This window comes from Phaenicophaeus curvirostris, chromosome 7, assembly GCF_032191515.1.
Source record: "Phaenicophaeus curvirostris isolate KB17595 chromosome 7, BPBGC_Pcur_1.0, whole genome shotgun sequence".
Lineage (NCBI taxonomy): Eukaryota > Metazoa > Chordata > Aves > Cuculiformes > Cuculidae > Phaenicophaeus > Phaenicophaeus curvirostris.
This window is the reverse complement of record NC_091398.1, coordinates 27,859,213-27,886,976: the sequence shown is the minus strand read 5'-3', so window position 1 is coordinate 27,886,976 and position 27,764 is coordinate 27,859,213. Positions and strand designations below refer to the sequence as shown.

The 27,764-nt window shown below is 38.6% G+C and overlaps 1 protein-coding gene across 2 annotated transcripts in view; it reads left to right on the top strand.

Annotated features, from left to right (window-relative positions):
* The window catches only part of CNTNAP5 (contactin associated protein family member 5), a 281,176-nt gene that overhangs the window by 57,078 nt on the left and 196,334 nt on the right, over positions 1-27,764 (top strand). For both annotated transcript variants that reach the window (XR_011337752.1, XM_069861390.1), the window contains exons 2-3: positions 13,066-13,176; positions 19,158-19,351. Coding sequence is in view for 1 of the 2 variants with exons in the window: in XM_069861390.1 (XP_069717491.1) it covers positions 13,066-13,176; positions 19,158-19,351 (305 nt within the window). In the remaining variant the exon portion in view is untranslated. The remainder of the gene's footprint in view (positions 1-13,065; positions 13,177-19,157; positions 19,352-27,764) is intronic.

Genomic DNA, 27,764 nt, shown 5'->3' with positions numbered 1-27,764 from the left:
TGAGTTTCATGATCAATTTTGTTAAATGGCAAGAAAAGGAGTAAGAGCTGGCTGTTGCCTCCTGCAGACTAAAGTTGAAGGGGACAGGTCTCTCACACCTTTTCGTTGGGCTGATGTACTGGGTTAGGATGCTGCAAAAAACTGCTCGTGAGACAACTAGGCTTTGCATTTCTTAGGGTGAAGGCCTTGGCCATGGATCTTCTGCAGGTATGTTCCTGGTCCCTTTGATTAGCACTAGCAGCAAGGAAAGCTACTTCCACCATTGAGGAGTATGTTTTCAAAGCAATATGCAGGGCTTTAGTGTGTGACACCATTAAATGTTAACGTGCATTTTCAATCAAGAAGCCTCAAGGCTTAAGGTAACTCTTTGATCTTTAAAAGGCTTTCCACATAGGGGAGTGAGTTTGAATGTGTGCGAACACTTGCAGGTAATTAGATTTTAGTTCCAGGGCTGCAAGACTTTGCAGAAATGATTCACATTTCAAAAGGCTCAAAATAAACAACAATTCCTATTTATCTCAAGGGGGTTAGAGGGGCATAAAATAAAGCTTTAATGGCTTGAGCCACACTTTATTATTTGCTTTGTTGGAGAGATAAAACCTGTGGGAGTTTGTGTGTATTAAAATGGGATGTGAACCAGCAGAAATCTAAGCAGGATCTGAATTTGGTTTAAAGAGAATAAGAAAATACACAGCTGAGCTTTCCCCTGCATTTAAAAGATTATTACCCTAATATATAGCAGTTCTTTGTTTTTAAGGAAGCATGTCTGGATTAAGCCACAGTTAAATGTGAAAGCATTTGAGCTAGTCATTCAGTATTGACAGGGTAGGATCTGTCTAAACAAAGTGAAAAGCAATTAGGGAGCCTGGGGAAGTTGTCTGTCATATCAGAAAATAATGTTGTTAAATTATTACCCAAATTGTTCCACTTTTGCAGTTGTATCTACAAAGGCTCCTTAGACTAACTTTGCAATGATGGCTCTGTTTTGTACACTGTTTTTGACAAGGAGCATCGGAAATTACTTTTTTTTTGGTTTTGTTTTTCAATTGAGAATTTTGTATTTTCCATATGCAAAGTTCATCACAAGAAAGACTACTGATAGAAGGTGAACCTTTTTCTTTCTTGGGGGACAAATTACCTCTTTAGACAAAATGAAAGATAGCTGACTGCTAGAGTTTTGCTGGCTTTTAAACTTATACATCTGTCAATACCTTAAATAGAAATTCCCATCTTGTTGAATTTCCCCTTTTGGTTTTATAGTTGCTTGAATTTTCACTGTGTGTTTTAAAGTGATGAATGCTTGGTTTTATCTAATCCCGTGTGAAATAAATACAGCACTACAATCCTTAATGTATTTTACCTCTTAATTCTGTTACGAATGTTTGTGAGCTTGTCGCAGAGCAGATTTTGCAAAACCCTTGCATGATTAGTCCTGCTCTGTTCTGGTTATGTTGTTTTCTCTTCTTTTTCTACTATACTGTACTTGCATAGGTTGTAAGAGTTTCAGCTCTCATCCTCCAGTTTTCCTGTATTCTGTTTTAAATCCAGGAGAGCCGCTGAAGATCTTTGGAAATCTTTGATGTAGAAAAAACTAGATGGGATCAAATTATCATGATAGTTAGCAGAGGTGGTTGAACCAAGTCTGTATCAGTGCATATAAAACTTCTAATTGATTTTGAACAGGACTGGGAAATGAGCCACTAGCCAGGCATGACAAGCGTGGCTTTGACATGACCGCTGTAGCCGGCCTTTAAGATTTCCACTATCAAAACAAATCTTGTTCTCTGGGCTTGTCAGAGGCATTCCTGGGTTCATAGAGGTTTTTCTGGATACTGAATTAAGCAGCATCATCAGTGTGGAAGAAGGGAACATTTATGTTGCATCCATTATTGATAGATAATATAAATTGTAACCATTCATAATGGCTATTTTGGGGCATATCTGTTCTCTAAAGCATCTTCAATGTTGACTGAGAAGGATACTGTTAGGGCATGCAAATACAATTCAAGTTTTGGTAGTCCATGTGAGTCCTGAGTAGCTCTGCATTTTTACCTGCAGTCCTTCACTTGTCCTCTGTATCCTTGAGCCAAATCACAGCTCTTACCCTTGCTTTCTGTATAAGTGAGAAACAGCTCTTCCTCCCACTGTTTCTGTCCTAACTGTTGATGGCAAGCTTGAATAGCAAATGGGTCTGTGACTGAACTGGTAATTAAAAACAAGTTTACTAGTTCAGTATCTGGACCAAAAGCTCATTCTTCCTAACAGATCTAGGACTGTGTTTGAGGATGATCGATAGGGCATCACTGGGAAAGATGATGCTGCCGTCACCTTCATGGTGTGCTCTAGTCTTCTGACTGCTTGCTGAAGAGGAAATACCTTCCACTTAAAGGAAAATTCAATGACAGAGATGCTGAAGTGATTCTGAATTCATGGGCTGGAACTGTAGCGATGTGAATACTGAGGACCGTGATCATTTAGTGCCATGGATCTTGCTCAGAGCATAGGATTGGAGCCTAACGTAGCATAAGATTGTAGCAAAAACTATGGCATGAGGGTCTTAATATTGATTCCCAAAATAATCATGGTTAGTTTGAGAGAAAAATCAAAATTTGTGTATGAACTCTTTTGCTTATTTGACATGTTTGATCTAACAGATCTATAGTTTTCTTTCCTCCTGTGGCATTAAAAATGCCACTGTGACTGATAAAGAGAGAACATGCTGCCCCAAAAAATGCCTGGCAGAAATTTTCATCTTTAAACTGACATCAAAGCTGCACTCACCTTGCTTAAGAATGGGCATGTTTAACCTTTTTTCAATCCAGTCCCTTATCTAAACCATTAACTTGCATAGAAGAGTCTTAAAAATTGGTGTTTTGGAGCTAAATAAGGCATTTTTGTTGGAGGTTACTGAGACATGAAATGATTACTTATCATCCCTTGAAATGACATTACATTTAAATGCATTGGTACATGGGCACTTACTACTACCTTCATCTCTGTTAATCCCTTCTCACAGCCTGCAAATTGAACATTCTCTCAGCCTTATGGGATGTACTGAAATTCTCAGAGCTATAATTGCTTTCCAGTATGCCATCCTGCGTGTTACAGGATTTGGAGATGTTCTCTTCCAAACAGAAAATATTTAGTGAACCCCATGCTGTGTATTTGTTTGTTTTAATCAGTTTTATCCATGAGTTGACCAAAGACCTAAAGCAAATATAAAAATTGCATTCACTTGACCGTCATTGATTTGAAAATTCAAGGGACAAACTCCTGGTTATTGACGGCTTTTAAATTGCTGTGCATTGTTACCTGGGTATGCCTGATAAATTCATTGACATTCCACACCTTTCTAGCAACTTCTGTTGCTTGCTTAGAGATAACTGCTGTAAATTTAGATTGTGCACAAATTAACCTTACCAGACAAAGTTATAACAGCGTCTGGAGTCTTTGCAATGCCCACCTATAAATGAGCCCTTTTCCATAGAGGGCCATAGGAAAACCAGAGCAGAAAAATGTTGTTGGAGAAAGAAATCTGAGGCCAGTTAAAGTTTCTGATGTGATGGAAGTTGCCCAACTATATTGCCCTTCTGTGATGGTGGCTGGGTTAAAGAGAGAGAGAATAGGAATGGGACATAGCACTCACGCAAAATGCTACTGGGTCTTGCTTGGAGATCGGGGGGAAACTGTTGCACTGCGAAGAAACAGACGTGAACCATAGTATTGTGCTGGGAAAGCAGATAGGATGAGAATTTATAAAGGGCTAGTTTTCTCTTAACTTTATTTTTTTACATTCATTCTTGAATTCATGGAAAGCAGGGACAAGTGAATCCTTAAAAGGAAATCCACCATGGGAAGACAATTCTTTGTTTTGCTCTCTAAAGAACCCTGTTAACAGACTGCACTTTCACAGAGGCAGAGTAAGGTAATAAGAGTCCTAGCTTAAGGATCTGAGCTTGTGTGTCTGTGGTCACAGGTGTGATGGTGATAAGCAGTTGGTGTTAAGATGCTCCACTGAAGTCTGCAGCAGTGCTGCTACAAGCATGCTGAATTTGAAGGTCACTCAAGGTGTGGGGAATAGCGTAGGTATCAGTCTCTATAAAAGACTCATACAGTTTGGAGAAGTAGTCAGAAATATATTTCTGTCTCATGGAGTTGCGTATCACATGGTAGAATATGGCAATGGCTCTGCTTGGATTGCTGAAACTATTAAATTTCCGTATTGGTCTAGAAAACAGATTTATTTCACACCCCTATGGTGTCAGTAACCTGAGATGGTCAACTCCCCCCACCCTGCAAAGAAAGCACTTTTGTTTCCTGAATTGGTTTTCCTGTTCTAGTCAGCATGCTAACCTATTTGCTGCTATTATGCAGAAAGCTTTTCTGTCCTCCCTATCCTCCCTACCCCCCACCAATAAACCTTATTCTCATTGAAACAAGTATTTACATTCCCATTTAAAAAAAAAAAATGTATTTCGACAACTTGGAAGAACTGTTTTACCCGTAAATTCCTTAACAATCTCAACACTGAGTTAGATCACAAGAAAAATCTGCCTTATGCCCTCTACATTTTAATTTTATGTTGTGAATATCCATCCTGAACTCACTCCAGTGACCTCTGATCATTCTTGTGCTTTTCTTCTAATAATTAGCTTAGCAGCTTTGCTGGTGAGTGCATATACATTAACATATTATTTTTTTCTGCAAATTCAGTATTGTTTTATTTGTATGTATCATTATATTTTAAGGCAAATGCCCTGTATTTTTGAATCCATGGTTTAATTGATGGAGTCCTGAATCCTTCTTCAGGGATGAACTCTGGTGAATGGATCATGTTTTTAGCAAAGTCTGATACTTTCAAAGGACATCAAGTTTATATTTTTGAGTGCTGCTAAAACTTCTGAAACTTCAAAAGACACTCGTAGACTTTGGAACATACCAAATGCCGTGTTTGAAATGCACAAGTAACAAGTCTTAAGTAGGCTAGAGATAAAAAGGATAATTGTGATGCTGTATGGCCATAGCCAAGGGTCTCCATGTTCTTGGATTGCATTTTTCATAATGTAGCAAAACCTGCCTGAGCTGACAAGATCATTCAGTGTCTTTATCAATGACCTGGATGAAGGCATTGAGTGCACCCCTAGCAAGTTTGCGGACGACGCTAAGCTGGGTGGAAGTGTCGATCTGCTGGAGGGTAGGGAGGCTCTGCAAAGGGATCTGAACAGGCTGGACCGCTGGGCAGAGTCCAATGGCAAGAGGTTTAACAAGGCCAAAAGCCGGGTCCTGCACTTGGGGCACAACAACCCTGTGCAGAGCTACAGACTAGGAGAAGTCTGTCTAGAAAGCTGCCTGGAGGAGAGGGACCTGAGGGTGTTGGTTGACAGTGACTGAACATGAGCCAGCAGTGGCCCAGGTGGCCAAGAAGGCCAATGGCATCTTGCCTTGTATCAGAAACGGTGTGACCAGGGAGGTTATTCTCCCTCTGTACTCGGCACTAGTGAGACTGCTCCTCGAATACTGTGTTCAGTTCTGGGCCCCTCACCACAAGAAGGATGTTGAGGCTCTGGAGCGAGTCCAGAGAAGAGCAACAAAGCTGGTGAAGGGGCTGGAGAACAAGTCTTACAAGGAGCGGCTGAGAGAGCTGGGGTTGTTTAGCCTGGAGAAGAGGAGGCTGAGGGGAGACCTCATTGCTCTCTACAACTACCTGAAAGGAGGTTGTAGAGAGGAGGGTGCTGGCCTCTTTTCCCAAGTGACAGGGGACAGGACAAGAGGGAATGGCCTCAAGCTCCTCCAGGGGAGGTTTAGGCTGGACATTAGGAAAAAATTCTTCACAGAAAGGGTCATTGGGCACTGGCACAGGCTACCCAGGGAGGTGGTTGAGTCACCTTCCCTGGAGGTGTTTAAGGCACGGGTGGACGAGGTGCTGAGGGGCATGGTTTAGTGTTTGATAGGAATGGTTGGACTCGATGATCCGGTGGGTCTCTTCCAACCTGGTTATTCTATGATTCACCTGTGTTTTCCTATACAGAAAGGCAATCTCTGGATATATTATCCTGCCATAGATTGAAGGGATTTATACTGTCTGCCCACTAAAGTGCATTAAATGTCAAAAGGGGAAACTTCAGATATAAAACCTCTTCTGCCTGCTGGATCAGCTTTGTAGTGTTCTGATCTCTGGTCAAAGATCAGACCACTCTTAAATTAGCAGGATCTCGCAGATGTGGAGGGAAAGGCAAGTAAGCAGAAGAAGCATCATATTCTGAGTAGAAGAAGTGAGGACCCCTGACAGCTGCCGTTATACTTGCTGAGAATAAATCACAACTTTGGACAATAATATGCTTTTGCAGGTTTGTTCATCGCAATATAAATGTTGAGTAGCTGAGTCACTACATCCTTTTGATGTATACTTTTTTTTTCTTTTCCATATAGAAGTAATGATTTCAGTAATTGTTAAGATCTCAAACTATTCTCTTAGTCAGTGGATTTCTGTGATGGATTTGGTGTTCAATGGCAACAGCCCATTCCTGTCTTTTAAAAAAAAAAAAAAGCCTGTGATCTAATGAAAAGCATAGAGTATAATATAAAGTGAAGGGTACGTTTGTTTTGAAGATGCAGACATAATAATTCACCTAAATGGCATGGAGTATGACATTTGTTTCTTAAACATAAGGCCATTTTTCTTTAACTAATTTTTTGTTGGTAATTGGCTTTGTCAGATGTTCTTTGCCCTTCTTGAAACAAGTATTGTTTCTGTATGTTAGTGTATTGATGTGGCATTGATGGTTATTGGAAATTCACATTTTGGCTTCAGCCTGAAGAAGTGAAGCATCTGGGGAGAACTTATAGCAGTATTTCAGTACTTGAAGGCAGCTGCAAGACAGGTAGGGAACTTTTTACAAGGGTGTGTAGTGATGGGACAAGGGGGAATGATTTTAAATTGGAAAGGGGAAGATTTAGATTAGACATTAGGAAGAAATTCTTCACAATGAGGGTGGTGAGACACTGGAACAGGTTGCCCAGGGAAGTTGTGGCTGCCCCATCCCTGGAAGCCTTCAAGGCCAGGCTGGATGGTGCCTTGAGCAGCCTGGTCTAGTGGGAGGTGTCCCTATTCACGGCAGGGGGGTTGGAACTAGGTGATCTTTAAGATCTCTTCCAACTCAAATCATTTCATGATTTTATAATCCCAAGTGGAACATGATTGCTCTGTTCCTCAAATTGACTCCCACTTCACTGTTGTGAGTAGGAGTTACACAGCAGATATACTTGTTTCAGTAAAAAATAAGACCCACTATTGAATTGGAGTATTTTAAGAGCCCTTTATATCATTCAAAACCAGACTTGAACACTTTTTCTGAGATAAGCTACATGTGCAGACTGTATCATAAAATAATGCTCTAGAAATACTTAGATTGAGTAATACTTTTATGTCGGGGTTTACAGGCATATGGAAGAACACTTATGTAATTTACAGTCGTTTTAGGAAGAGTTCATGATTAGCTAAACTATTGATGTTTACTTGCAGTACAGCAAGCAAGGAAAAAGGAATGTTGTTGTGTTGTTAAGTGCTTTCTCTAGTGTCTTATATCTCAAAAAAATATGCCATGCCTTTCAGCGAACAGATGGAGTTCACAGCTGTGCATGTGAGTATAGCCAGTCTATAGGACAGAGAAAAAAACCCGAGAAAAACAGAAGGAATTTCTCTTTACAGAAAAACTGTTCTTTTTGTCTCTTTATCTTCTCAAGAATAATTTACTAAGGTTGTCATTGTAGTGGAAGGTAGTAGTATGTGGTAGTACTTGTGAGATGCTTTGTGTAAAGGCTTTTGATATGCAAATCATCTTTCAGTTTTTTCATTCATAGCCATACTCTTGTGTTACTGCATTTCCTGTTTATTTTGCTTGTATTCCCCACCCCCCCCCAGAAGCTCCTTCTCCCATACACATGCATCTTATTGGACTGCAAAGGTGGAAGTTTAGTTTCCACAGTAAACCCAGATATTTATTTCTCATCTTTACAATGGAGAATTATAGTTACAGAAGGCAGGAAAAAAACCAGATGAAGTGAAAGTCATCAGTTGTCACTCCTGAGCACGGTTTGAGGCCTGGTACAAAATGCAGGGTTTACTTCTTTAGAACAAAGTATGCCATTAAGTGGGTAATGTTAAGAGGATTTTTATCTAGCCTATAAATATCAGTGAATCTTTTCAACTTCAGATCCCAGTACAGAGACGATTTACAGTTGCAATCAAAATCATGCACACAATTTAACTTCAGCACCATCTGTAACTGTGCTGGTATTTTGATAATGAATAAAATTATATCTTGGCAACAAAAGCCCCACCTAAGTTCCAAGGAAGGCCTCCAAGAGAAAGCTACAAGGCTGCTGATTTACTCTGAAATATCTTCTGTGTTTACTGTAAAATGGATGTATCTACATTTAAATAACAAACTGTAGTCAAAAGGTCTGTGGGATTGCTACCTTTGACACTCGGGGATTGTGGTTCGGGCAAGGGCTGGCATGGCTGGTCACAAGTATTCCTGCCCTCATTGCACAAGTTGTATCTGGTCAAGTGGAGATGTATTAACAAGGTCTAATCTGGGAGCTCTTTGCTGATGTGCCAGGCCATGAGTACTTGAAGAAAAGCACATACAGGAAGTGGTTACCTTCCCGTAAAAAGTCTTCTATTATTCTATTTTATACCATGGGGCGATGCAGGATGCAAGTCACTTATCTTCTTCTGAATTCCTCTTTTGAACGACATTGTAAGTCCTGCCCACACCAGTTTATGGGATATAATTTTCTTTTCTATCTTCTACAATTTGTGTATTCTGCAAAGAGGAGGCAGCTTTTTTTCTCTTTTAATAGTTTGAATGCTGGTTCCTCTTCTCTACCCTTCCCCGAGTTGCATTTTTGAACAATACTAGTCCTGTGTTCCTTCTCTGGGAGCTGCTGTTGTGTGATATGGTCACTAATAGAGAAGCTGCAGCATAGACCACAGCTGTACTTACTCTTTATGGTGATATGAGGTTGTTGGTATAAGTGTGGTACTACTTACCAGACATAAAAGATCCTGAACAACAGTGTACTACCAAGTAGGAGTAATGTGAGCCTCAAAGTCAATGATTTTCTGCACATTTATTTTGGTGATGGTAGAGGGCTACTAAAATCAGTCCAAATCGGACATATGAGAAATCTGTTGAATTCAAGGATTGCTGATCTTTCACTGATCACGTCCTCTTCAGAAAAGCTTTCATTAAGGAAATGTTAGTGACCTTTCTGGATGGCCTTCATAAGTGGAAAGCAATGTGTGTTCTCTCACTGATCTCCAAGTGAACAAGGGAAATAGTAGCAGGAGGGGTTTGTTAGCACACCCCAGTTATAGCTAGTAATGACCCTGCCTGTGTTCCAGAGATTGATCCTTTTCAAACGATAGAGTGAAAGACACATTAGTGTGATCATGATGGGTTTGGGGGTTTTACTGCTTTCTAAATATTTTCACTGCCTACTAATCAGAAATCTAAATTCATCCTGGTTGCTGCCACCGATGTTAACTAACGCTTGAAGAAGGTTATAAACTGGATCATGCTATACTTACCCACACTGATGTAAAATATGTGCTAGAAGAATTAGTAAAGTTGGGCTGAATTTCTGATTTCTGTGGAAACCCAATTTTGGTAATATTAACTCTGTTTCAGAAGCATTTGAAATTCTGTCTCTCTAGGACTTGGATGCATTTTTCTTAGTTATTTTTTCATGCTTGTCACAGGTGTTGAAAACCATTACAAAATATAGAGTTTCATTAGATATTTGGGCAAAAGGCATTTTATGAAGTACACCATTTTATGGATTATTAGCTAAAGCTAGTACTATCTGACATGTTTCAAAGGGGCTGCAGAGTTTTAGTGTCTAAATCTCACTTGGATGCTTTTGAACTGATAACATTGGTATTTGTGTTTTTAAAGAAATTATTTGGACAAAATTACAATACATGAGGGAAGGGAGAGAAAGGATATTCTTGTTTTTATTTGAAGGACAATTACAGCCACAAAAAAAGAAAGTGAAACCAATAAACCAAACATCATCTTAGTAAGTTGATGATTTTCTCATTTGTTTTTTGTTAGTTTATCATTAATTTCTAAAAATAAAAGTTGAATAAAAATCAGAAAAATTGAGTTGGGGTAAATAATTCATTTCACAAACAAGATTTCTGATGACAGTTCTAATAACACACATGACACTGTAAATGCTATCTGTAATTGCGTGTTTCTTTGAACTCAGTATAGTCAAGGTCAGCACCTCATTCTCGAATGCAAGTCAACATGTGTATTGCTATGCGATTTGCATGAATAAGATAGCTTATTGGTACAATTAGTGCTCTTTATTTTTTTTTAAATTGTAATTATCTGGTTGGCAAGGAAACATAGGAGAAAACTGCCTAGTAAATGGTTTTCTTTGTCAGTGTCCAGTTGCTTTAAATGATCCTGTAGCAGGGAATTTTGTTATAAACAACTGGGGTTTTTTTTTGCAGATATATAATGCAGTTGACTCAAAGAAGCAAAGTTCTTACTCTGACAGGCAATGTACCAAGGCAAAAGGAGTAGTGTCAGAAACTAGGAACCTGGCAGTAGCTGGAATAAAGGTCTGTTTCTATCACGCTAAGTGAGGTAGATGAAATCTCTGGAAATATGTGTGCTGGGATTGTATGGTGGCAATGACGGTACACTGGCTTTGCTTTTGTTTTTACCGTGGGTCTTCACTAACCTTACACAAGCACAAAATGTTTTATCTCTTTCTTGTCTGCACACATTAAAAAAGGAAATATGACAATAAAAACTTTTCTTAGAAAGTTTTGAAATCTTGGGAGTGGTGTGTGTTGGGTTTTGTTTTGGGTTGTTTTTTTTTTCAATTCTTCCTGCTCATGGAAGCAGAGCCTGTGGGATGGTCCTGACTTTATGTGCACATCCTACATTTTTGAACTCCATGTCTTATTTCAGCTAAGTTTTACAAAGAGTTATCAATCTCAAATCGGTACAGCTTTATATGTAATGTCTCTGACAAGGGATGCATCAGAGCTACTCTGCATGTGGTCTGGATTTCTGTGCATGTACAAATTGACTGATACATCCTAAGCATTTAGTTGTACTGTACTTTGAATTTTCATTTGGTATGAAAAAGCTGTGCGATATTCTGCATTATAAGTCTGTGCATATAAAGCTGTCAGGTGTGCAACCTCCAGTGTCTGCCTTTTGACTAAGGAGAAGGTAAAAGAGTGACCTTGCATTTTGTCAGAGTATCTATTCAAGAGTCAACTTCACTTGGAGGAAATTCCTACTAGCACTCTCAAGTCTCATTACTCTCTTATCTATCATAAGTTGGACTATACTGATCCTAGTGCTCTCAGAACCATCTTGTAATTGTTAATGTTGCCCTAAATCCTGAAGCCTTAAAATTACATGGTTTTATATTTAGATATTAATTCAGGGAAGGATCCCTGGTAGTAGCAGTTCTGTTTCTTAATGAAAATCAAATAAATGAGTTTGGTGCCTCAATGTACTTACCATTTGAGGTGTTTGTTTGAATTGTTGTTTAGGTCACAAGATACAATGAATTTAGGGACCATATTTTAATTTACACATTTTGAAGTCCAGACAGAACAATTAAGTCCTGATCTCACGTGTATCAAGGAGCACAGCACTCAACAGACTCTTCTCCATTACAGTCACAAGTTCTCATTGAGACTCAAAGGCTGTAACTGACAGAGAATGTACACAAGGCCTTGGTAACCTTTGTTGGCTAGTTATCCTCATGGTCAAAACGAGTACCTGAAAGGAGGTTGTGGAGAGCAGGAAGCTGGCTTCTTCTCCCAAGTGACAGGGGACAGGACAAGAGGGAATGCCCTGAAGCTCTGCCAGGGGAGGTTCAGGCTTCACATCAGGAAAAAATATTTCATGGAAAGGTTCATTGGGCACTGGCACAGGCTACCCAGGGAGGTGGTTGAGTCAACTTTCCTGGAGGTGTTTAAAAGATGGGTGGATGAGGTGCTGAGGGACATTGTTTAGTGATTGATGGGAATGGTTGGACTCGATGATCCAGTGGGTCTTTTCCAACCTAGTGATTCTATGAAAACATCTGTGGCATACAAATCTTATGATTTGTCTAACTCGCACATATTGTTATACCTTTTTGCTAATGGTAACCCAAGAAATAGAAAGGATTTCACACTTAAGTGTGCTTTTTGAGGTCCATCAGTCAATGCACTGAAATGAATTTTATTGATTACAGTGATTTTTCATATGGAGATGGATATTGATTAGAACAGTCCAGATAATGTTGTAGAGCACCATCGCAGAAGGTGATGAGAGTTATTTTGATATAATCTGGGTCATTACGGGAAAGGTATCAACTAGTTTTACATCAGTCTGAGTTTCCTATCATAACTATGGTGCCTGAGGTCCTGCTGACCTGTAGGACTTTCCCAGTCATGAGATCTATGTTTGCTCAATGGGAGATTCAATTAAAAATAAGAAGGTTTCATTATTTTTATTATTCCCTACTGAAACCCCGCACTATGTTCTTCGTTGTGTATGTGGCAGCATTGTAATGAGCAATCATACTTTAGCTAATTCCATCCTTATTCAAATATTATGGGCTCAAAAATTCAGCTTGAGTGTTAGCCTAGCCCATCTGTCCTCAAATGAGAATGTGAAAGGAAGAGGAGAAAGACATAGTAGACTACTCATTTGAGCAAACAAAACTAATTTGCATATGTGCATGAGCTTGGGAAAGAAATATATAATCAAATTGCATTGTATGAAAGGAAAATATTTTCAAGTTTTTCAAGTATTTCATGTCTTGACAACAGTTACAATACAGCTGCTATCCCACCAGACTGTCATTTGGGGGTAAATTTCAATCTGGCACAAGAATTCAAGCACAAGTGTGATCTTTCTCTAGTCTCTGTCTACTAAGGAGAAAAAAGCACCACCTTGAGGTAGCATAAGTTAGCACATATGTTGCTCATGTGATGACCTCTGTATGTTGTTTTTTTCCTTTCTTATTTTTTAGATAATTGTGATAATGCGTTGGTATCTCCCTTACCTTCAACATCACTTACCAGTTCCTCTGAGTTCTCCAGTACTCACAGTCCCAGCTTTGCAAAACTCAACAGGAGAGATGGTAAGGTTGCAGTATGAAATGCCTAAACTATTCTTTCTAATCACATTTATAAAGAATACTGTTTTATACTTTTTCTATGGAGTGCATGCAGAGTCAAGTTGAGCAGAGCTGTCAGTTTATGGTTCTGTGAGAGCTCTAAATAAACTACTTCAGTATAGAAAATTTCTATTGAATTTGAAGCTCTCCATTTCTCTTACAGAAACATCCTGGAGGAAATTTAGATAGTCTTTTTGCTTTGGAAGAGTGTTCTCATCATCTTTAGAGTTTGAAGGTCACTAGACTTGAAGACTCTATTCTAAAAAAGCAGATGTTTGTTAAAGCTAGTAGTGGGTTGATATTAAAACTCCAGTGGGATTCAGTGATTACACAACTCTTTAGAAATAGCAAAGATGAATTAAAAAACTTTGTAGGCATTTGCAATGAGGAATATTTGAGGCCTGGATAGTAAGTTCATACACAAAGTGAAACTATTAGGATCAAACCTGGAATCAGAAAAGAGAAGTTGGTTGTATCTTGACATTGTGTTGGAAATTTGGGTTGTGGGCTCCCATCTTACTACCAGCTTGGAGCCTCAAAAAGAGGAAAGTCCTGTATTTTCACGTTACTTATGATTTTCATTTTAAGAAACACTAGGAAGTTTACTACCGGAAAATAAATGAGAATTTTTTCCTACTTAAACATAGTCTCTGAAACTTCTTTTTTTAATCAAACTCTGATAAATCTACAGAAAGACATTAAAGGACACTCTGTTTGTTGCTTGGCATTAATGATAAGGAGTTACTAAGTTGTCAGAGAAGTGTTAGATGAGAATTGCGATATCACATTTAAATTCCTGAACCAGAGTTTCTTAAAAAGTAAAAGGTGATATGGTAGTTGCTTAACATAAAAGAAAGTTGTAAACATTGAGTATGATATTTGAGTTTACCCAGCCTTTGTCTCCAGCTACTAGCTAGGACAGAGAATAGATGTACTTATGTGATTTTGCAAATAGCTCTAATGACTAACTTTATCTGCAGAAAAGAGGGGGAGGTTCAAAGTCAATATTGTTGCAAGTTAATTTCTGGCTGTATTATATTTTAAACTTATAAACAATAAATTGAAAATTAAAATGAAAATTGAAAAATAAATAAGTTGAAAATAATTAAAATTTAAGGGCAGAAAATGAAATAGGTCTTATTTACTCTGCTAGAGGAATTTTGCCATATAATGGGGTGTAAGGTATTCTAGTTTTTTAGACATACAGTGTCACAGCAGTAAAGTTTTACACTGTCTTTTGACAGAGAATGTGGGAACAGGAAGACAGAGAATTGAAACTGGGCCCTAAGCAGGGAAGTTGGTTCAGCAACTTGTTATTTTACATTTTGAAGACTTACGTGATAACTGAGGAGTTAAGCCCAACACCAGGACCTAGAAGATAAATTCTACCTTGCTTAATTCTTTTGTTGCACAGACTTTTGTAAAAGTGTGCAGATGTAGTTCCACTGGAATTCATATGGGTACTTCATTTGGGGTTGGAGGAACAAGCAGTGATAAATGGTGACTGAAGGAACTTCCTTTGGCTGGCACTTGAACACAAACAGTAGATATCTTTACAAGAATCGAAGAATCATAGAATGATTCACATTGGAATGGACCTTAAAGATCATCAAGTTCCAAGCGCCTGCCATGAACAGGGACACCTTCCACTAATCAGGTTGCTCAAAGCCTCATCCAACCTGGCCTTGAACACCTCCAGGGGTGGGGCTTCAACAGCTTGTTGGGGCAACCTGTGCCAGTGCCTCACCACCCTCACAGTCAAAAATTTCTTCTTAATTTCTAATCTAAATTACCTTCCTTCAGCTTAAAACTGTTAGTCCTCATACTATCACCACACTCCCTGATAAAAGAAACAATATTCACTAACAAGGAGTGTGCCATGGCTCTCTCATAATGTTGAAGAGTTTTGATGACTTGACTTAGCTTTGCTTATGATTGATAAGACAGTGCTGCAAGTAACAGTGCTTCAAGGTAGAAAGCCAGATAAATACATTTGTTAATGTAAACATGAATACAACAGGTGAAGATGAATTTATAAAACACAATCCAGACCTACATTAGCAGAAAATTCTAATTCATCAAGTTGATTGAGTACTAGATAACAATAACTAAAAGGCTGTTGCTTAAAAAAAGACTTGAAGCAATGAAATGTGCCATTAAAATAAAAACCGCAAAAACTACCCATGAGTAAAAGCTTTGTATGAACTGCTGAAAGCGCTCAATTAAAATACTGATAAAACTGGGCTGGTAACAGTAAAGCAGTTAGAATAATTCTGATAAATATGATTCTGAGGTATGAAATATATTCCTTACTCATGAGAGGGATTAATCAGCTTTTTTGTTTACAGTAAATAAATACTAAAAAAAAATCAGAAAATTACTACAATATAGCTGTATCAACTGAGTTTTTCAACTCTCTATTAGCTCTCAACTTGAGTATTCAGTACAGGCAGTTATGTATGGGAATATAAAACACACATAATGCCAAAAGGATTTTTTTTTTATGGCCAGGAAGTGTTTGACCTGGGCATTAAAGTCAAATTCTGCAGCAGGGAAGCACTTAGTTGTAGCAGGAAGTCCAAGAGTTTGTAGCACAGTACAAAGCCAGTTGAGCTCATTGTAAGGCACTGTAGGGTGGAAACAAGCATTCCCTTTGCTTCATATTAATAAACTACAAATAAATATGGGCACCCTGAGCAGCCCTGTGGAACATCAAGGAGTATTGACTGCCTTACCCTGGGCATAAGTGCAATTTTTGAAATAATTATGGTAAAATGTATAAATAGTCGGAAAAAGAAAAATAAGTATTTGATCATATTTCTTGGAGTTATATGGGTCTCCAGCTGAGAAACCGTCTGATCTTTGTTCTTCTCATATTTCTAGCATTATGACTTGTTGCCATGGAGAACATAAGCAATGTTATCTGATTCCTGTCACGCTGTTTCTCCACTAGGATATTTTCCCCATACCACGTTGAACCTTTCCCCTGAAATGATCCACGGAAAATGTAAAATGTGTGAACTATGAGGAATGATGGTGTAGCAGAATTCTGTCCATGCCAGTGAGCCTGCTGGGCAGAATGGAGAAATTGCTTCATGCTGGAGAGGCATGCAAAGTACAAGCATCCATTGACTTTGACCATCCTCTCTCTCCTGTTTTATTGTGAGAGGCACAATTAGTCATACGTTAGTACTTTTCAGAAAAATGTACAGATCTGGTGGGTGTAATCAGAGCCAGATTTTTGTCTGGTTTATATTTATGACACGCTATTAATAAAAGAGTTACAATAATTTTCAATTTCCTTCTGTCCAGCTGCAGGAAAAAAATGGTGTCATGGTGGTGCTTTTAACTGTTCATAGCAGGTGATGTCCTGTAAATATTGTGTTTTCAGCAGTCCTTAATGTTGCCTTTTAAAGACTTTGCATCCTACGTTCTTGTCTCTTGTCCTGGGCCTGCCTTAACAGATGTTCCCTAGTGTGAACATCATTGATGGGCAGAGGAAAATACGGCTGTAAAAGAGCTGCTGTATTGTGGATGTACCCTTTGGCTACTTACAGGGAAAAAAAGTATGAGGTTGGGTGTGACACGATACAAGCAATAAAGTGCATATAAGAAATGTGCAAGCACACAGTGTGCTGGAAAAAAGATACCAGTATCCCTTGTGCAGCCTGCTCTGTATGACGGAGCAAATACGGAGGAAACAGAACATTTATTGATTTTTGGCACTTAGAGCAGCATTTGGTGAGGATTTGTGATACCTACAAAAGTAAGCAGAAGTTGTATGTTTGCTTAATCCTTTACTAGCAGGGTTGAGAGAAGCCCTACGGGAAAACCTTTAGTTCTGCCCTCAGTCATGCAGTCAATGCATCTTTGCTGTTGCAGAGTTTTTAACTACCATTCTTACAAGTCAGTAGAATTACTGTCCATCTGTGGAAACAGTAATGGTAGAAGGTTGGGGAGAGGGAAATACAGTAGTTTGTTTTCTCATGGGAAGGTGTATGAAGCAGCTGCTGCTCTGTAAACACATAATCTGTAGCTGATACCAACTGTCTTGCAGTACCAGCTTCTCAAGAGGTGATGCTATGAGCAGTTATCAGTGCTGTGTCATGCAGTGGTTACATCTAGACTGGTATTTCCGACATACAAATGTGCTCGTGTGAAGAGACTTGCAGTTCAGAGATGCTGAATGATCTGCTGTTTGAGAGCGCAGGCTCACCACGGATCTCCCAAAAATGCTAGGATTTTTAATGAGATGCCCCATAGTTTTATCTAAGCTATGTGTGGCATTAAAAGAGAAATATGAAGTATTCAGAGAAGACTGGAATGATGAAATCCCTAATATTCTCATTAGGTCTTTCATGGCATGCTCATGGGGGACAGCAGTCTATTTAAGGCAGGTAAAACAATCACAGTGATATTGAAGACTTATGTGATGACTGAAGAAAGGAAAAAAAATAAAGTATGGCACTAGCAAGCAGTATGCCTTAGTTTGGTTACAAACTATTTGCCCAGGAGGGTTCAGCTAGAGAAGTGAAAATTGAATCATCCAGGGGAGCAGGGATGATACTCAATTCTAGCTATGGAATAAACAGACTTCTGTCTCAGGAACTGGGACTAAATCCTAGCTTTATGAACTGTAAATGATCAAAACTGTAACACCTATTCTTAGACAAAGGAATTTCGAATATCATTTAGTAAGTCCAGTGTGGTCCATGAAAATTGAGAATTTTTTTAAAAGGCAAAGTTATTGAAATTATCTTCTTTGATATAAACCACATCTGTTGATCATGGAACAGCTTTGGGTTAGATCAGTTAATAAGATTAAAATATTAAGGTAAACCCAGCTACTTACAACCAAAATTTAGTGGTGCTTTTTCTTTGGGAAGTCATATTTGGAATAATTCTTGTAGTTTACTTGAAGAATTGTTAATGCAACAAATTTAAAAGAAAATAAACATAGAGCATAATTTAAGGGTGGAAAAGAAGGCAAGAGAACATATAAATAGTATTACAGACTGGAAGGATTTGCCTTTTCAGCCATAAGCTGTAATTTTGTAATGAGTGAAGTGATGAAATTCAAGCAGCAGTTGCAGTTCTGTGTTTCATTAGCTTGGCATTACTTGACGTCTCTTTATCCTCTAAAAAAATTCCAGGGGTAGTGCATTTCTTTACTTTTAAAAGACAAAAATGAGTTACAAGCTGTCAGCTTCCATGAGGTCGTGGCTCCTGATGTTTCCATTCCTGAATGGAGAAGTGGATTATGGAAGCTGATAACTTGCGACTTATGTTTGTCCTTGTAAAGATCTTGTTTGTTCTTATGTTTAAGATAAAATGCCTGTTTGCTTAATGAGCATCTTGTGAGAGGAAAAAGCCACTTTATAGTGGGAAGACAGCCCTTCTATTTGTTCAATCAAATAGTCTCTAGCTTTACAATGTATTATCTGAAGTGCATTTACAATCTATAATTAAACCATTCTTTCAAATACTTTGTAGGGTGCAGATCATCTCTTTCAAAACGTAACAAAAAAGAAAATTTCAAAGGAAATTAGAAGTTAGAAATCAGTATTTCCAGACTTTGAGGAGCTTGCAAGGAAGGAGTAGACATGTGTCACAACCTAGTCTGACTTTACAACATGATTTGGATGTTTTTGACTGAGGGCATGCTAACCTTACTGACATTTGTCATGCTGTTAAAAAAAAAAAAAAAAATCCTTACAATTTTTTAGAAATTCAAAAATCCTTTGTATCTTTAGGTTAGTTAAGAAAAACTTAAGAAATCAAACCTCAGGAGCCTATTTCCTAATACAAAACCATGGACAAACAACTGTATGTGCAGGAAGTAAGACTCCTCTGTGATGACCTGAAGTAATAACATGGTTCTTTTTAAAATATAATTTCTTGTGTTGTCATTGTCATCTAAATTATCTTTATCCAATCTCTTTCAGGAGCTGGTGGTTGGTCCCCACTGGACTCAAATGAGCAGCAGTGGCTGCAGGTTGATCTGGGAGACAGAGTGGAGATTGTGGCGGTTGCTACCCAGGGCAGATACGGGAGCTCAGACTGGGTAACCAGCTATACGCTGATGTTCAGCGACACTGGCCGAAACTGGAAACAGTACAGACAAGATGACACCATCTGGGTAGGTTGAATTGTGGATGCCTTGGGCCCCAGATCTTTCTGGTTCAGGAACATTTTGACATTTGGAGAAATGGCTTCGGTTTCAGATCACAGAAGTGCTGTAGTGGTGAGAGAGCAGACCTCAGTGAGTCTACAGGGTGTTTTGATCTAAATGGGTTGTGTCACCAACTGCCTGTGTAATACAAGTTTAAGCCCTCAGGACTACATTGTTTTTCAGACACTGAGAATGCTCAGAGCACTCAAAATGACCTGCATCCTTCTGTGCCTGGTTGGCTTTGATTCAGGCACACCAGGGTAAATGGGGCTAACCACCTACCTATTTTCTCCAGGAAATAAGGAAATTAACTCTGTGTCTTATGCATTCTTGCTGGCAAGAACAACAGAGCTCATGCCGGGGGAGGTAGGTGGTAAATTGCTCTTTGGCTGGAGAAGGCTGGAGCTGCAGCATGAGTTGTGGGATGATTTAGCAGGTACGCTAAAATTGCTCAAGGCTTTTCCTGAAATTTTAATGCAGGCTTAATGCTTGCTGTATCACAAGTTCAGTGTGTGGCCATGCCAGGTCCTATCGGTAGGACTGCAATACCACCTCAGGTGTGAATGAAGAAGTTATAAATCTTCTTTTTTGATGGAAAATGGGAATTGTTAGTGAATTATTAATGAATGGTAGCATTCTCTCCATGCTACATTCTCTGTTTCTGAGGATTGGTAGCCTTGGTGGCATGATGGTACGTAGTGGTAAATTAAACATGTTTTCCATGAAAATAAAAGGGAATATTTTAAGGGCAATCAATTGGACTTCTATTTTTGTCTTAAATTTTTCTTCGGTTAACATCTTGTTAAATGCTGTATCAGAAGCAAATTTTTCTTGCAGAAACATAGAGATTACATAATGTAGAAATTTAATGATTATGTTTCTTAAAGAATGTAATGATAGTGAATGAGGAGAGTTGTGGTACAGCAGGAAGGTAGGTAGAATAGCTGGTTTATTTTCTCTTAAGCATGTTGCAGGCAGTAGCAGTGCATGTACAGGGTGGATAAATTCTGTGGTTTTAAAATCCATTACATTGCCACTGTGTTTTTCTTATCATGGTTTGATTTAGGGAAGGCTAATGAAATCCTTCTTCCTTTAGAAAGGCAACTTTGGACCTAAGATGGTCATAAAGTTGTCAAGTGTGGCTTTCCTTCACCTGTCACTTCTAAAGTTATATTAGGCTGACTTTGCTGCAGATACTTATCCTTTTTTTTTTTTAAATTTACATTTTTTTAATGTTGAAGAACAGTGGAAATGGTTTTATTCTGGACTGAATCTAGAGATCATGTAACGTAGCTCTTGACTTCCACCCTTGGTACTCAGAAATCCAGAACTGCAGTGTTTTTACAGACTTGCTGTCATTAAGTGTTTCCTTCCCTGAATATTACATGCCTTGTTAAAATTTTATATTAAGACTAATTTTTTTATTACGTATCTAACTTTTCAGTCCTTTCCTTTTTGGAAACCCTTGACCTGTTATTTTCTTTTCTATATTTTTCTTTTTAAAGGGAAACTTGTAAAGACAACATGTAGAATTCACCTTAAGAAATCTTCATGCCCCAAGCATCCAATTTCATGAGTTTCTAATCTGGCACCTAATATTGTGCACGAGAATAAGAGCAAGTTTAGCAGGCATATGACAGTAAATTAGGATTTATTAAGAATCTGAACTCTCTTGTTTTACTAAGTGATCAGGCATGAAGGTGATACAGAGCAGACCTTGACACAAGTTCTAAAGCTTCAGTAGATCCAGCAGTCTGCATTCTGCACGGGTAATTTCCGTATGCTTTTTAATGAAAGCCGTAGGCTAGAGAGGATAGTTTTATATATAACTGAAGAAAAGTTAAATAGTATTTAAATGTGGAACGGTAACACTGGGGAAAGGATTTGTATATTCTTCCCCTCACATTACTTTCTACAAGTCACACCGACCATGCAAGCCAGTAACATAATTCCGGTCCAGAAGGAAAATTTGCTCCACATCCCCAGGCAGAGGGCGTGAAGGGATTGTTAGGATGCATTGCCAAACTTTGCTGTTGGAAGAATCCGATAGTGCGAATCCAAAGTGGGCTCATTTGACATTTCATTAGACTCTACAGTCCACCTGAACTGGCAAGTCTCATTAACACCTAGAAGCTTGTATGCTTGCCCACGGAATTAATGAAGATCAAGAATTACTTCTGTACAATTTTTATTCTAACTAAAGAGAAAGTTGATTCTTTTCTTCCTGGCACTTTTGGATTTATTTCCCTGAATTAAATTAGATCTTGAGAGTCATTCAGAGCACAGAAAGGAAAGCCAAAGAGCCTTTCAGAAGTGTGTATAGAATTATAATTCCAAATTTTGCAGTGTTACTGTTTTATTGGCAGTAATCCTTTCTGTAGTCTTTTTTCCTAACTAAAAAGAAAAATAGAAATGCACTGTTTGTGCATATGTTGAAGGTTTTTCTATAAAAGACATGCTTGGATGAAATGAGGACAAAGATAACCATGGTGCTTGCCTTAAACATCTGGCTGTTAAGTATCTGTAAGGAGAGTTCCACCTTGCATACCTCTAGGAAAGGACCGTTGTCCTTGACTTAAACGAAGGCAGTGGAATGGACCGTTTCACAGGGACAGGAAAGCAGTACCCCAGGGTAGCCTCCACTGTCACGATCTGCGATGGTGTACAGTGTGCCAGCCTGCCACGACATTGATAGTTTCAACCTTATGAATCTGTATTCCGTTCTTTTTTGGGGGGCAAGGTGGTCTGTCAAAGCAGGATTCAAGGAATAAGTCTCCTATGTAAGGGCAAGGTACTGAGTTATCTCTCATCTAGAGCGAGTGGAGGCATTAAAGTCTAGTTTATTGCGGGAAAATATACCACTTCAGAAATCTCAGATGGCTGTGTGGGAAACACATTTCCCGCTGCAGCCTATAACTTTGAAGCTTTTTTTCCTCTGTCCCTTGGACAGGATTTTAGTACTCTCTGTGTCCCTCAGGACTTCAAGCTTTTTAAGACTTCCATTTAAAATTTTTGTGTATAACTAATAGGGCTAGTAGTTTATTGCTTTTTGTTTCAGAAAACTGTGCTGTTTCTGACTTAAGACATGGTCAACACTCACTTGTAGCTCAGATGGGGCTGTAAAATCTGAATTATTGCCTGGAGATCATTAGATGACATCTGCCGAATCAATATAAAATATTGAAATGCACTGGACCTGTCAGGTTCACTGATGCAGCTTCTACTTTAGTAAAACTAGCTGGAAGTTGGTGCTTTGATGTATGGATATTACTGTAAGTCTCACATCAATTGTTCGTTGGTGACAACTTAGCATTTACAGCTGTTGAAAGGGGAGATTATGTATCAACATAAGAGACCTAGATAGTCTGGTGAGTTTGTTCATTTTCTGAAAGCAATATAACTATGTAGGAAACCATTTGACAGAATAATGATTACTGAATTGCTGTAAGGAAGGGTGTAAAAAGTACCTGGATTTCAAGGCTAGCATTTGATTTCAGATAGAATTTTGAGGTTTCAGTTTGTTTTACTGTATTTGTATTCCAGCAAAGGAAAATGAGGTCTTGAAAATTCTTCTCCAATATGTCTGTTGAACTAAACATGGCAGAAAACCTTAATGTCTACTCAACCCCAGATGTATCTGAACTGCAATTGATGGAGAGAGCAGGAAGGCAGTAGCTCCTTTCATAATCCCTGAACAAATCTGCCCACATGAAACTTCTCCTGATCATGTCTTCACAAATATCTAATACTCTGTAATGCAAATGGTCCTCCTGAGGAGTTGTATCCAACCATCTGTGTTTAGGTTTTGTCCACTGATATGGCATATGTGTCCTTCAATGCATTTGAGAACTGGGCACATAAATTCTTTATTGGGCTGATGATAAGACAGACGTTTGCACACCAGTATATATGACGTATGGCTAGTAAAAATCCCTTTCTCCCTATATAGATTACAAGGCTTATTATACTCCTCTCACGGCATGCATACAGCGCCCATCAACTTCACTGTTAATGAGAGCTGTATAGACAGATCACGAGGAGAATCAGAAAACCTCTTACATTTTCACTCAGCCTGTGTTTATGATGTTAGTAAATTCTGCAGCTGGAGTTGAAGACAAGACAGATTAGCCATTTAAAACCAATTTTCCAACCCCATTTGTATTTAAATAATCTTGTTACAAAAGGACTTTGTGGTTCAGAGCAAACTAGACTTATAATTATATTTTCAATATGGATAAATCAGCTGTGTGTGGACACACTAGCTATTGATTGGGAGATGTAAAACATAAATCTTACAACTTATAACAAGTAAATGATTTTTCAGTGTTTTTAAGTGTTGAATAATTCAGAATTTGCTTTACTTGTATACGCACCATAGCTTGAGTCGGTCAAAATTGTGTATATTACTAGGACAATAGTGTAAGCTGTGATACAGTGCTATTTCATTGTAGATAGCAATTTTTTCTACTGTCTATATTGAAAAATACTTTACAAAGCTGAAAAATGCAATTATGCAGGAAGAGACAAAGGAAAGGGGTGGGAGCAGAAGTAGATGGATGCAGCAAAAAGAGAAAGGAGGTGTTCTTTAAACAAAGTTTTGGAAGGAGAAGAGGAGGTTGTGGAACTGGAGATAAAGAGAGACTGCTCTGGCAATAGCAGAGAAGTCTCTTAGAACAATGAATCTCTGCAGAAAGGAAATGAAGGGAGAAAAATGACATAGCAAGGAGATACTTAATATTGTGCAAACACACGCACGTGCCTGCATGTATTGAATCTGGAGCTGACTTAGTTGTTGAAGCTTCTTACACCTCTTGTCAGCTGCACGTGGAAGAGGACTGTGAGCTCTTAACTCCAAAGCTAGATCACAAAATAGGAAGTGTGTTTCTGTTGTTGGACCAATGCACCTGGGTTGTGCAAGGTACAGAGCAGAGCTTCCCCTATGGAGAAGTGCCACAGTGTCAGTCCTGCTTCCCACAGCTGCGAGGATGCTGTGAGAGGACTGGAGAGTTGACAGGAGGATGAGGGTGCATTAGGAATAGGTAAGTCTCAGGGGAGCAGGAAAAGTATTTAATAGAGATTATAAAGGTCCCCTGCAACCTCTTTCCTCAGGAAAACCTTTGCTTGTATGTGTGAGCTTTTGCTGAACCAGAGGCTTTTCTAATGAAATCTAGAGGAGGGTCACTCTTAATTGGCTTATAAATCTACAGGAGTGCTGTAAACTTTCCCATTTCCACTCTAGCTGGATAATGATTGTGGAACTGTTTTGGTGAGTTAATTATCATGAACATAGTTAGAATATTAATCTTCTTGTCAGATTTATAGTTGTACTAATTTATGCTAAAGCTTACCTTTTAGCTCCTAGTCCTGACGCCCTCCAAACAATGCCAGAGCGGAATTCTACCTGTAGTGATAAGTCCTTCATTGTTTGCTTGGATTAAAGAATGAGTTTCTGCTTTTCTTGTTATAATGCTTCCTGCTGTACTAGTATTCAGATATATTTAATCTCCTCTGTGCACAGTAATTGTTGCCAGGCAAATAGGTGTTAAACAGTAAGTATCTATGGATTATTTGATTTTCATCACCTTTGCTCTAAGAAGCAAAGAAATAAAAAAAGTGAATTGCTACTTCTAAGTAGGAATGAAGGAACAAATTCAGTCTTGCTGCACAGAAGCAAGGCTTTTCAGAGGTTTTCGTCACTTTTCCTATAAAGGCTATGTTATTACAGGTTTTGAAGAGGCAACTATTACCCTTTTATTGTATTTAGGACTGTTCTGATTTAAGACTGCTGGTTCTGAGATGCTGTTTGGATGTCACTAATTTGCTTCTAATTCTGGTTTAGTTTACTGAGCTGTCTGCAAACCTGGCCGCTTGAACATATTCTCAGGAAATCTGTCTTTCTTGATACTGCCAGGGCAGTGCTCCCATTGGGAGGATGATTCAAAGTGTCACTATATCTGTTTCAGTTAAGTGCAATCTGTATGGATTTATGCCTGAATAAAATGGATATACTTAGATTGCAAATTGCCCCTTAGTGTTGAGATACTTGAGTTAGCCTTAAGCTAACTGAATTTTGTACAAATTCTGTGACCTTACAGTGTGCCTTTATAGCTGGTTAACTGTAAAGTGATATTAAGGTGGAGTCTAGAGAATTTAATGCTGATATTAACATGATGTTCATCAGTAATATCTTAAATAATTTTCTGTGCTTGGTATTTGACATTAGTTCACCCTGACACAGGAAACCAAGACACATGGTTGTTTGCAATCTGTGCCACTGTCACTGACCTCCTAGTCTTATTCCTTTGCAAGTTATCTGAAATTTGTCTTTCCTGTAACCATTTAGCACAGGAAGACTGTGAAATGTTCCTTGATTTCTCATTCCTACATCCAAGATTTTCTCTATGGTCTTGTCTCTCCACTGATTCATGTCACCTACAGGGACTATAGCGTGTGACTCTGTAGTTTTGGCCTGAACGGATTGGAATGAAAAGAGTGGTTGGCATTGTTCAAGTTGGTGCAGTCTGGCCATAAAACATATGCGTTAAACAACTGTCTCCAGCTGAATTGTCTGCCACAGCCAGAAAGCTAATGTTTTCCCTTCCAGGCATCTAGTAAGAAAGGTAAATGTTAGTGGTAGCATGCTTAGATAACTAATGTGGAAAATAGTGGACATTTCCTCTCAGCTGTGTTTTTGGTTTGTTTTTTTTTTTTTTTTTTTTAATCCAGAAACTCCTTTGTATCAGTAAACTGAGTTTCATTATTCTTGTTTTGAAATCATATTCTATGGTATGTGAAGCTATAAATAGATGCCTTTACAAATTACAGATATGGAACAAATCCATTTGCAGTTTCACCTTCGATGAGCAAATGACCATTTGCAAATGGACTAAAATGAGAAAGCAGTGTAGTGCAAAGAACAAACGGTAAAGCTGTTTTGCTAAAGGAAAACGCATCATTAATTTGTTTGGAGCAAACAATTTACAAAGATTAACCAAATAAAAATGTCCCAGGGATAAGCACTAAAGCTGATCTGCCCACAACTGAAAACCACTCTGAAACGATAGTCGGATTGACTGTGGTGCTGCAGAGTTACCTGACTCCTCAGATTGCTTCCACAGCTACAGATACTCAACCAAGAAAGAGCCTTTGCAGAATATAATACGGAAATATTTTTGTTGTACAGTTTCCTAGTGAAGCCTGTGCTAATTTCCATAGTCCTTCTGGGTCATAGTCATCAGGACTGGATGGCTTCTAGGGTTGGTAAAGAGATCTGGGCTTTTTATCACCTTAAAAACCCTGTTCAAATCAAATGATTCTAATTCAAAGAGCTCATTTGTATTGCATGCTTCCGAGCATCCTGGTAGCAGCAAGATCAATGGCTAAATGCGCAAGGAAGAACACTTGACATCCTTGGGAGTAGTTTGTGCAGGATTCTTGCTGGGAAGGCAATGGGAGCTTTTGGGGCCTTTGCTTATGGAGTACATGGAGGCAGGAAGATGGGGAAAAAAACCAAAACACTGCTAGTCAGCACTGGGTATGTTCCCAGAGCTCAGGTCTTAGTGAACAGTTTTGCAGTTGTTTGGTACATTTTGGAACAACTGAGGATGAGTCTAGTTATCTTACTATCCAATTCTTTTGAGGAATTGGCTAATAAGTATTCTGCTGCTGAAAAGTGCGTCATTTCTATTAATTCACTTTTAGATTAGGCTAATCCAAATAAATAAGCAGGTTACCAACTCTGCTGGTTTGACTCGGAGTGTTCCGTTCTTCACTGACTGCTATAAAATTTTACCCATTTTGCTCTAAGCCACTTCTAAACTTTGGATTATTCCTGTAGTGAAAAGCTTATGAATAGAGAAGTAGAAACCTGTTACTTGTGGCTAGTGGAAATGGCCTGTAAGAAGAGGCAAGCCATAAACCACTGCAAAACCACTCTAGGACTGGAGTTTTAAGATAGTAAACACTGATAGACTGTTGGCTAAGCAAAGGAGTGTGGTGCTATATAGACACCAGGTTTAATCATAATCAAAGATAAAATCAATTGTGAGCAAACCAAGAGAGAATAAGTCCTGGGGTGATAGTACTTGAAGAACTTTCATCCTTCAGGGAATAACTATTCATGGACTGGGGTTAGAAATACAGTCCTGGAAACATCATGAAAGGTTCCATATATATATATATCTTTACAGCTTGGAGGAGAGATGAGATTTTGCTCAAATGAAAGCTAGTCAGGTTATTGTACTGAGGGAACACTTAATGTGAGTCACTTATTTTTATTTTAAATGTACATGCTCCCATGTCAGTAATAATTATGGACAAATCTTCTCTGGAGGAGATCCTTGCTTTCCTGAAATGAGGTTTTGTAGACAGTGGAGAATTT